The sequence below is a fragment of the Calonectris borealis genome, chromosome 3 (genome assembly GCF_964195595.1).
Source record: "Calonectris borealis chromosome 3, bCalBor7.hap1.2, whole genome shotgun sequence".
In the NCBI taxonomy this organism is placed as follows: Eukaryota; Metazoa; Chordata; class Aves; order Procellariiformes; family Procellariidae; genus Calonectris; species Calonectris borealis.
In genome coordinates this window covers 22,243,347-22,254,285 of record NC_134314.1, presented here as the reverse complement: position 1 = coordinate 22,254,285, position 10,939 = coordinate 22,243,347, and the positions used below count along the sequence as shown (strand labels likewise).

The 10,939-nt window shown below is 39.8% G+C and overlaps 1 protein-coding gene across 1 annotated transcript; it reads right to left on the bottom strand.

The window, feature by feature from the left end:
- Positions 1-331: 331 nt before the first annotated feature.
- TMEM18 (transmembrane protein 18) lies at positions 332-5,096 on the bottom strand. Its single transcript, XM_075145144.1, has 5 exons — positions 5,011-5,096; positions 4,619-4,739; positions 2,208-2,262; positions 1,053-1,146; positions 332-959 (listed from the first exon to the last, which is right to left on the bottom strand). The coding sequence occupies exons 1-5, from the start codon at positions 5,056-5,058 to the stop codon at positions 870-872; spliced, it is 408 nt and encodes a 135-aa protein (XP_075001245.1). The 5' UTR covers positions 5,059-5,096; the 3' UTR covers positions 332-869.
- Positions 5,097-10,939: the final 5,843 nt, after the last annotated feature.

Below are 10,939 nucleotides of genomic sequence, written 5' to 3'. Positions count from 1 at the left end.
TTACCAAAGTCAATTTTTCATTTTCAGTTATTTATTAAAAAAGAAGTAAAGCATTAAAACAAGTAATCTAAAAAAATAGGAACAAAATCACATAGAACATTCTGAAGTTTCTCCCCTTTCTGTTCTACAAATAAGCAAAATATACTATCAAAATTACATCCTGTTTTAAGAAAAGATCTAGCGGCATTAAAATAATGAAACGTAAATTGAAACAAATGCAGAGATCATTTTGAATCAGACAAATGAAATACAAGATTTTACCAAACTGCTAATTTTTATGAGAAAAAAGAAAGAAAAAAATCTTATTAAAGATTAATTCAAATTAACTCCATTTAAAATACAGTGGACGATTTTATTTATGAAATGCTACTAGCACACAATACACATAGGAAGTATGAAACTTGATTTATAAAGAAGTTCAACGCTTCATAGAAGCATGGATTCCTGAGGGATTCTGAATACAATATCCCTCATTTACTGGAATTCACAACACAGCACCAATTGCCTTAAGCAGCAGAAGACTGGATACTTAATAAATACACAGTTAAGACATAGTTAAAAATACAAAGGCAAATGGAAACCAACTGGAAGATTGTGCCTCACCAATACCAATAGCCTTGGTCATGGTGAAAACTATCTTACATTGAAGGGCAGAAAGACCTGTTAAGATTGGGTTTCTCAATTTCACAGCCAATTCAAACGTATTGTTAGACACCTGCTTTCACCTAATTGTCCATGGCCACACATTGCGAAGTCCTCTTAACATAAGACACAAAGCCATTGCTGTTTCTGGACAAACATATGGAAGGACTGATTACCTGGACAAGTATTAATGCAATTGAAAAAAAAAAAATCAGTGTTAGGCGCTTTCACTTCTTTTTCTCTTTTTCTGCTTTCATTCTTTGCTGTAGTGTCTTCAGTTCAGTCATTACATTCAAAGTTCTGTAAACCCAGGTGACCTGAAAAGTAAGTAAATTATTAAATTTAACTAATCCACATACATTTACTTATCAATTTAATGAAAGCATCCATATAAATGAACATATACATACCACAATTATAATAGTATTCACCAGCAATGGTGCTGAAAATACTAGTGAAATAAACATTCCTCTTGAATCAAAGTATTGGTATTTAGAAAACAGCCTGAAAGAAATTAAATAAAGAGGAAGCTTTATTCAGTGTAGTTCATATAACATTATACTTTCACAGTAACTATTCAACATGGACATTGTATAGATTACCCTAATTCTTGGGATCCCCCAGCATAGGCCAGCATTCTACTGTATTAAGTCAGAACAAAGAAACAGTCAATATCTCATCAGTTATGAATATTTATTACAATAACCAGTCTTTCTTGTCTTTAAGGTTTTACTGCGCAAAATCTAAATAAAACAACCATAGAGTAAGTAACTTAGTAACGTGACTACACTAGTAGATATATTTGTACATCAGAAATCACGCTTATCCTGAAATGTCTGAAATTACTTTCCTAGGAATTTTGATTACTCGTATTACAAAAGATAACAGAAATAATGAATGTAGCAAAGCTGTAATTTAGGTCGTGTATGCCTGAAGTGGAACATAAAGACTTACAATTAGATGCCTGCATAAAGTAGTGTGAAACACATAATTTCCAGTTACATCAGGGAAAAGTCAGTTCAGTGCTTATGAAAATAAGCCATCAGTGTAATTCTGGTACACAGGCTTAGTAAAACAGGCACATTTTAATGTTTTTATGCATATAAGTAAGTATATGCAATAATAGTGATATTTTTGAGAAGTGGTGCTTAACTTCAGCTTATTAAACATGAATAGCTACGAAAGAAAATGCACAAATCCAAAAACAACCCCACCAAACCTCACATCCTCTTCCCCTTGCCATCCCACTCTGCTTTTCTCTTAGTTCTCTGCCTAGTTAGTTTACAACCATCCATATAAACATATATTTTAAGCAGTACAATAAATACATGCTAGCTATCAAAAATTACCTTTTCTTATAAGCTAGGTGATAACTATGTTGTACTGTGTGGTTTTGTTTAAAAGTTTTATATCAATCAATGCAAAAGACCCTCTGCCATTACATTCTACTGATGAGGCATGAGTGATTCTCCTTAAATTAATGCTTTCTGGGAATGATATGAAAAAAAAGAACATTTTTAGAAGAACATTAATTTAAATACAAAAATTAAAATGAAAACATTTACCTCCAATTCATGGCTGCTAATTCATTTATATATTCAGCGCAGTACACCAAGCCCACTGTACAATAAAAGAAAAACATTAGATTCAGTATTTCTTTAAAAATAAACTACCACCAGTTCTGCCATGTATACTAAAGATGTATACATGTTAGATTTCCCCGATCCTCAGAAGATCAAATTACACATTTAATATTTAATTGCACAAAACCAATTCTGATTTAAATGTCCCATACAGTTACAAAGAAGTATAAATTGATCACAAAACATACCCACTATATTACAAACAAACAAACATAAAATCCTACTCATCTGAGCTTATAGAAAGAGCTCAGCATACAAATGAATTAAAAAAAGGAAAAAAAAAAAATCAATCAGTATTTTTTCCAACAGTCTTCGTGGTGTCTGCTTCTAAGTTATGCCTGTAAAAAGAAATGCCAGCACTCCCCAGAGCTGGTATGGAATGGTATTAGACGTTATGATGTCACACTGCTATAGCTAACATTACTATCTGAAGTTAGGGTACTAATTATATGTAAGCATTTTGGTAAAATACAAACTTTGTTTGAATAGGTGCAGAGTAGTCTGCTGCAGTCAGGTGAAAACTAGCATATTCTTACTCAACAATGACACGCAATATGAAGCCATCAAGACAGTAAGAAAATTCAGTGCAATCACATGTTTAACAGAAAAGCAATACAACTACAAAATTTTAAGTTTATCCTTGAATCATTTTCCACAAGAAATAAAGTAAAAAAAAAAAAAAAACAAAACCAAAAACAGGTTCAGTGGCTAAAGATGACCTGCACAAGGCAATTAAATAACTAGTTTGGTGATATGAAGGAATGCTATTTTGTTTTGCTATCATCTGGATTACCTCTGTGTGGTACTGCACAGTATAAACATACCTATATCTGCTCAGCTGCCAAGGTAAACCAATCTGAAAATTTCCTAATTTTCTCAGTTATTTCTGACTATCTACAATACAAAATTATTTACATTGCAGACACATCAAAAGTGGTTTTGTTTTTCAGGTACACACAAGGCTTGGACTCAATATGGATATTTTTATGCACTCTTCTTGTTAACAGCAAGTTTACACCATATCTGGGTTAAAAAGCCAGCAATGATCAGTTCCACTGCATTTTCCAATGCACTTAGACCTTGGGCATTCAAACTAGTGTTAATAACACCAGCAATACTTTAGATAAAGAGTCTAATGTAAACAGCATGTCATTGGAAATTCTGAATGTCTAATATTAAATTTAAGAAAGAAAAGCCTCTATTCTTATAAGGAACTTTCAGGCCTAATGTGTCGTAAACAGGGCATTGTTATTTTGCCCTCTATAGATCATTTTAAACTCTGCAGTTACAAGTGGATGTACAGAAATTCCTAAGGTTTCTAGATTCCTTTTTGGGGGTACTTAATGTTATTGAAACCTTAACTTTAGCTGAGTTATTTGCAGTTTTGAGGAAGCTATGCTTCCTCTCCTAACCTGACTAGTTCACTAAATGGTATTTTAAAAAGTCAACATAATCTTCAAGTGGCTTTTTGCCTGCAAATCTTTTTTTGCTCATTCTTCCTGCAATCATGACAGAACTGAGGTACTGCGTAAAAAAACCCCAGCCCACCAGAAAATCCAACTCATGGCTATAACTAAGGTTCTGCTCACAACACATGGATCTAACCCAAATCTATGCCATCTTAATTAAACCAAATACTCTCTGCAAAGCTACTAGATGTTCACCCAGTCAGCTATAAAGACACAGCTTTGGCTGGGCAAGGCCACTGTGGATTCTCAGGCTAAAGTCTGGTAAACCCTGAAATAATATAAACTGGTACTGCAATGTACCGAACCAGTCTTGCTCTTCCTCATGCCATTACCACAGCTGTCAGCAGGACATATGGTGAACATGCTCCAGAAATTAATCCCGCTGAAAGCTGACCATATTCACTGAACAGCAGCACTAGAATAAGGCAGAGCACAAAGGAACCATTGGCTCTCAGCCAATTTCTTTTCTGCTTCTCCAGCACTGCAACAATTTCTTGAGAAGCTGTGCACACACAACATTTACCATGCAGAAACCTTACTTATCCCAGATCCTCACTAAGGCCAGAGTTTTATGTCACTACCTCATACAGTCTTGGAAACTAAATAAATACATATTTATAGGTCATAGCAGCTTCTCTAACAGTTTATCATGTATTGACACATGCATTACTACGAGAGAAATACTAATTTGCACGCACTTTACCTGCTGCAAAGCATAAAACCGCGTGCTGTGCAAGTACACAAAGAAAACAGTTATCATTAAGAGAGTAAAAGAAGCTATTTGACAGTATTAGCAGCTTAAACAAGGCACGTGCCCTTTATCACCCGAATGCCAGCTCACGGAAGCATGAATACACGACTCACCCATGCAGAGGAAGTGCCCTATTTGCACCCGGTAGTGCTGGAAAGAGACGCATGTTAGGAGGAAGCAGAGGACGTGGAAAGCCGCCAGCGCCACCAGCCAGGGCTCGGACCAGTCCGTCTTCTACGGAGAAAATGAAAGGAGATTAGGCTATGGCAGGAGAAGGAGTGTCACCAGGCAGCTAGAGCGAGCAGTTTTGCTTCTCCCACACCGAAACGACAACCGATTTCAGTCACAGACCGCGCTCACCAGCCCGCCCCGTGCCAAGCTGGGGAAGGTGCGAGCACCCCCGCGCGGGCTTCCTCCCCGGACGGGCGCAGGCACCCACGGCAGCCGGTGCTTCCTCCCCTCTCCCCGGGCGGGCAAGCCAGCCTGGCTACGGCCCCCTCCTCACCGCCAGGATGGCGGACAACCCCGGTGGGCTCGTCAGCCGCTGCTCCATGGCGGCGGCAGCTCCGCTGCTGGCTGCCGCCGAAGTCTCGCGAGAAGCCGCCCAACGGACGGCGGCCGTTGGGCGGCTTCTCGCGAGACTTTGGCGGCTGCCCGTTCCCTGCCCCGCGGCGATAGCCTGAAGGGGTCGGGCAGCAGGGAAAGCTTCGTCTCTCCCTTTAGGGCAATGGAGGGGAAGGCGGCTGTTTATCTCGTACGGGTGGTGCTTCCAGTGCTGCCCTCATCCCCTCAAAGGAGGAAGAGATTGTGACTGGACCCTTTATTTGGGAGAGAGAGCACCCCAGCAGCTGCATCTCCTGAGGGTAGCACCAAGTCAGAACCATCTCTTGTGCTTCTGTGACTGAAATTGTGTTCCTCAAAAATAACCGTGCCTTTTCAGAAAAGGGGCAAGAAGCTCTAGTTATGTTTTTAGCACTTGATACTGAAGTTTGGAAGCTAGTGGGAGAGTATTTTTTGTCACGATTTGCTCAGTGGAGTCAGGCTGGTGTCAAGGTGTTCAGGGCACTTTCAATCGGTGGCCCAGCATTGGTGTTGGCTTTTTGGGCTTCTCTCAGCAACACTCAGTCTCCAGCTTCAGCTGCTTTAGGGATGGAAGTGCAGGAAAAAAGGGAGTTTTAAGCCCAGCTGGAAATTTCTGTCAAAAACCCCTAGTTGGGCACACCAGGCAGGAACTTGAATCAAGTGAAAAATACTTTTTTTTTTCCCAAATGAAAAAAAAAAATTAATTACCATACAATGGAAAGTGAGTAAGACATTTAAAGGGTTAAACCTCTCATTTATAACTCCTTTTGCTAAATGCCTGTAGGTCTGGAAGAACCGACCACTCTTAAAGACCTATTAGTTAAAGAGAGATTTCAGACTCAATTTCCTATCAACAAAGCCAGGAGACTTCGTGAATCTTAATAGGATTAGCTTTGTCAAACAAACCATACTGTCATATATAGCTCCACATTCTGCTTTCATGAAATTATTTTTTCTGACGCTTTGGCTTATCAGATGTGAAGCTTTGGGTTTTTTTCATAATGTTTGGAAATGCGTGTATAAATAAATATTACAAATGCTGTTTTCATTTAGTCTACCATACAGCCAAATACAGGTCATCACTGTGAACTAGTCTCTTTTCACTGTCACACTTCTGCAATTTGGTGTGAGGTACCTGAAACTGGGGATGTATTTCTCTGTTTTGCTTTAGGTTTTTGGTAGTCTTTTTCTCAACAACAATAATATCTGGAGGCCAATCAAAACTTTTACTTAGAGCATTGTAAAATTAAGTAGGGTGGTGCAAAGGTGGTCATTTCTACTACCATTCTGCTCTTAAGACTGGGGGAAAAAAGATGTTTTGATTCCACATTGTAGATTGGGAAATAAGACCGGAAGAAATTGGCTTGTCATTTGGAAAGTCTTACGGCTAATGTAACAACTCAAATGGTTTTGGATTTTTGTAAATGAGGAATCAGTTTCTTGTAATTGCTCAGTGATTGACTACAGTAACCATCTGCAATGGCTGAAGGGCTTCAGTCAATGAAGGATATAGTAGCTGCTGTATGAGCAGAATATGCTGGTCCGTGGTGAATCTGTGATGCAAACAAGCTGGGTGGATAGGAAATTAGTGGCCTATTATGGCTACAACATACTGTATTAAAAAATTCATGTAGCTTTTCCTGTCAGCCACTGTAGCAGCAGGGGAGACTTTCATATAGGGAAACAGGAGTTGCTTCTTAAAGATTGATTAGGATAAAGTCAGTAATGCTGTTTGTCAGCAGGTGGTAGCAGATACATAGCTATTACCAGATCTTTTGTGTGGTATAAGTTATCTTTCATTATTTTTAATGGAGAACGAAATGTGAAACAGAAGATAGAAGGTAACAAATGGATACATTGCTATTTCATAGGGAAAAACCTGCGTATTTGTCCTTTTACAGCTTCCTCGCAGAGCCAGTATGCTACATTTAGATCTAAATTTTAAAAGTACTCTAGTAACCAGAAATATACAGTACCAATGATAATATATAAATATTTCTGTCCTTGTTACTATAAGTAACTTAAGTAGTTTCTAAAACTCAGTCTCAGTTATCTGTTGTAAGATTCAGATTCCTGTGTAATTTCTTTCCGCACTACAGTATTATCCAAGTAGATTGGATGAAAGATCAAAAAAAAAGTAGATTAGTAAAAGGAATTTTTTTCCCTTTTAACAACTGAAAAACTTCATTTGCTTTACATAGGAAAGGATCTAAAATCACATGTTAATCTTAAGCTTAGGTTGCTGAAAAACCAAGCTGGGTGGTGAAAAAGCCTACTTATGATAGGGAATCCCAAACTTAAATGCTGAAGGGTGTTTCTAGTGGTAGCCCTAGGTGTTCACTAGCAGATTTTATGGCGCTGTACTAGAGACCACTTGGAAGTGCCTTTTATATTTGCTGCTGGGGGAACTGCAGCTCCAATTCTCCACGAGAATGGAAAAGAGCTTTTGGTTTTGAAGTTCCCTATAAGTATGAGAAATGCTTAATTTCCTTTATTTTATTTGACAAGTCTCTGAATTAGCAGATAGTTACATAATTTTTAATGGACTTGTTTCATTAAGATCCCAAGATACAGGTTTGCTTTTGTGATAATACATTTTTAGTTTCTTCCTTAAGAAGCTAAAGTGCTTTGCAATATAAGATCCATATTTAAAATACCTTTGAAAAATTAAATATAAATGACTGCTGTCCTTGTGCTGAGCAAACCATGTCTTACACCATTTTATTCTTTGCACTTGATATATTAAATGTTCTGTCTTTGCAGGGTGTGTTCCATTGTAAACTGGATTTTGTTTACAAGGGATGGGGTTGTCTTGAGCTATGTAAGCTTTTCAAGCTTTTGTGGCTGAAATAGTTTACAACAGTCTCAATTTAAACAGGCAGTTTCTTGGGGAAATGTTATGAGGAACTTTCTTGTCTTTAAACATCAATTAAAATATACAAAATGCAAAATATAAATAGATTATAACTGTCTTAATGTGATGAGGTAGGTCAGTGTGACAGCAAATGCATCTTCTGATCTCCTGATCAGAGGTTACACATCGGGATTGTTGGATCACAGCCTGCAGTTATTCTGCTGTCCTTGTCCATAACATGCATGTTGATCCACAGCCACCCAGTCTTTGAGGGTCTTCTTGGAGTTGGTGAGGCTCAGGTTTTAGTTTGGGTGTCCCTGAGCTTGATCTCCAGGCAGAGAGCTCTGAATGCAGAACCAGGAATTCTTACAATATTGTTTTCAAGAGCACTTGAGTTGTTGACTGCACCATACAGATGTGTTGGCCCATTGTTCCTTGGTTTGTCATGTGGATTGTTACTCGCAAGCAGAATGTGTGACTGCAGCCTTGCCAGATGGCAGCTTTCAATGGGTTATGACCAGATCGAGCCACCAGGTACAGAAGTTCATCAACCTCAGCAACTGTAACTTTGACAAACAAGCAAAGTACCTGGGGATCCCTGTCCCATTACACTTCCAAACAGTTAACTCAAGTGACAGTAATATAGCAAAGTGTACATAACTTTTATTCACTGCTTCATGTGGGATTCATCTCATCAGCTGGATCTGGGCAGATGTAGTGAAGATCTTTGTGTGAGTGGGTGGTTTTAGGCAGGTTACACTCAGTGGCAGGGTTGGGAGGCTTTCACTTTTTTTGGCGATTCTTCTGTTTGACACTGAAGTCAGAGTGGTGGGTGGCTGCCTTTACCGGGCAAGGTGGGTAAACTGCTGCTTCCTGCTGCTTCTGCCAGCCGTGGGTTGCTTGATGAAGTGTTGATTCTGAGGGCATGATCTGAGTCTTCAGCAGCATAAGATGTGCAGACCCCCAATGAGGATGATCTGGTTTTCTCACTGAGAAGGAACTAAGGTTTCAGAGGGGTGGTACCAGAGCTGCCCTTTGATTTTCTCCTTGCTTTTTCCAAGCTGTTCTCTTCCCTTTCCACATTCCCCGCTTCCCATCTCTTCCTTTGTCTGCTAATGTAATCATGAACATGTGTCTGGCAGTGCACTGGACCCTGCTGTCTGCCACCCAAGGATGTGAACAGAGCTGAGATTCTCCCAGGGGCACATGGCAGGTAGTTTGAGGGACAAAAGGGCTTGGGGGATGAAAGGAATGGCTCTCCCATTAGGGAGACAAAAAGCTGTAAGATGACAGGCAAACTAGTGAATAGGGCAACCCCTCACCAGAGCCTCAGTCAAGGCAGAGATGGGAGGTGGGTACATGTGGGGGTTAGTGATACGTATGCCCAATTTCTGCGCTTTGCAAAGATTCCATTGCCAAGCTCTGCTGTGGGGACTGGGGCTGCTCAGCTCTGCACCTCCTGCCTGTCTCCCAGCCTGCTCTTGTTGGAGTAGAGTAGTCTGTTGCACTGAATGTCTTGGATAGTCTTTTCACAGCTTTGAGAGGCCTGAGCAGTTTCAGTATGAAAATGGACTGAGCCTGGGAGAGGAGTCTTAATGATCATTGTTGCTGTGGTCACTTCCAGGCCATCATTTTTATCTGCCCTGAAGATTTTCCTTATTTTCATGGTTATGCTGAAAAGCTGTCTTAAATTTGCATTTGCTTCCCAATGCAACTGAAGTGAGTCTGGATCTGGTATTCATTCTAATACACTTTTCACTAAAATCCTTCACCTTCCCTGTCCTTGCCATTATCAAATAATTATTTTTGAGTGCTTCCATTATTTTTGCAGCTGCTGTCATCTCTTTACCTTTTTATAGTACCAGCTTTTATTGGTTATGATGTACTTGGAAAATAGTAATAATAATAGTGTTTTAAAGATTTCTTTAGAAATAGAAAACTTCCTGTGGATTGTTTTGTGCATGTCCTTTGTGTGTTTCAGGTTTAGATGATGGATGCCACTTCATCTAACCTTGAGGTTAGCCCTGCTTTTGAGAAAGAGAGTTTGACTGGATGACCTCCAGAGGTCTGACCTACATTGTTCTATAGTTTTGATTGCCTAGTGATGCAGACTGGGACTGACTGGCTGGGGAACAGCACTGCTGAGCACGACCTGGGAGGCCTGGGGGCGCAAAAAGCTGAACATAAACCAGCAATGTGCCCTGGCAGCAAACAGTGCCAACAGTCTCCTGGGCTGTATTAACAGCATATCCAGGAGATTAAGGGATTCAGCCTTCATTAGACCACATCTGCATCTAGCTTTGGGTACCTCAAAGGCAAGGATGATCATGCTAAACTGGAAAAAGTTCAGTGAGAGAACCAAATGTTCAGTGAGTTGAAGCATTTTTCCTGAGGGAGGGGGTGCCGAAGGGAACTGGACTTGTTTGGCCTGGAGAAGAGGTGGCTCCGGGGGAAACCTAATAGCAACCTGCCAGTGCTCATGAGGTGAGCCAGGCTCTTCTGGCTGGTATGGTGGGAGGACAAGATACAATGGGCATAAATTGAACTTAGAAGTTTGGACTGGATATAAGGAAAAACCTTTTCCCCATGAGGACAATCAAACAATGGAACAGGTTATCCAAAGGGGTTGTGGGGTGTCCATTCTTGAAGGTTTTCAGGACCCAGTTAGATAAAGCCCTGAGCAACCTGGTCTGGCCTCATAGCGGACCTTGCTTTGAGCCCAAGGTTGGAATGACCTCCTAAGGTCCCCTCCAGCCTGAATTATTCTGATTCCATGATTCCTCAATTTAAATGAGAAAAATCAACTGCTTATTTGTGTTCAGTAGAAAATATTGCATTAGCCTGGAAGTGAAATGAATGTTTTTGTATGTTTTTTTCAGAATCTTATTCCCTTAACTTCATCTCTTTCATCCACTTTCTGTCAGGGCTTTTTCCTCAGTGCAGAATAACCTCAGGTTTCTTCAGGTTTACTTTTCTTCCTCCACTATCCCCAAACCAT

Bases quoted from the DNA above. Each gene is read 5' to 3' on its own strand.
- TMEM18 (XM_075145144.1), bottom strand. From the start codon at position 5,058: ATGGAGCAGCGGCTGACGAGCCCACCGGGGTTGTCCGCCATCCTGGCG. The intron at 4,740-5,010 runs GTGAGGAGGGGG...TTTTCTCCGTAG, and splicing joins GGTTGTCCGCCATCCTGGCG to AAGACGGACTGGTCCGAGCC. The intron at 2,263-4,618 runs GTGAGTCGTGTA...TTTATTGTACAG, and splicing joins AGGGCACTTCCTCTGCATGG to TGGGCTTGGTGTACTGCGCT.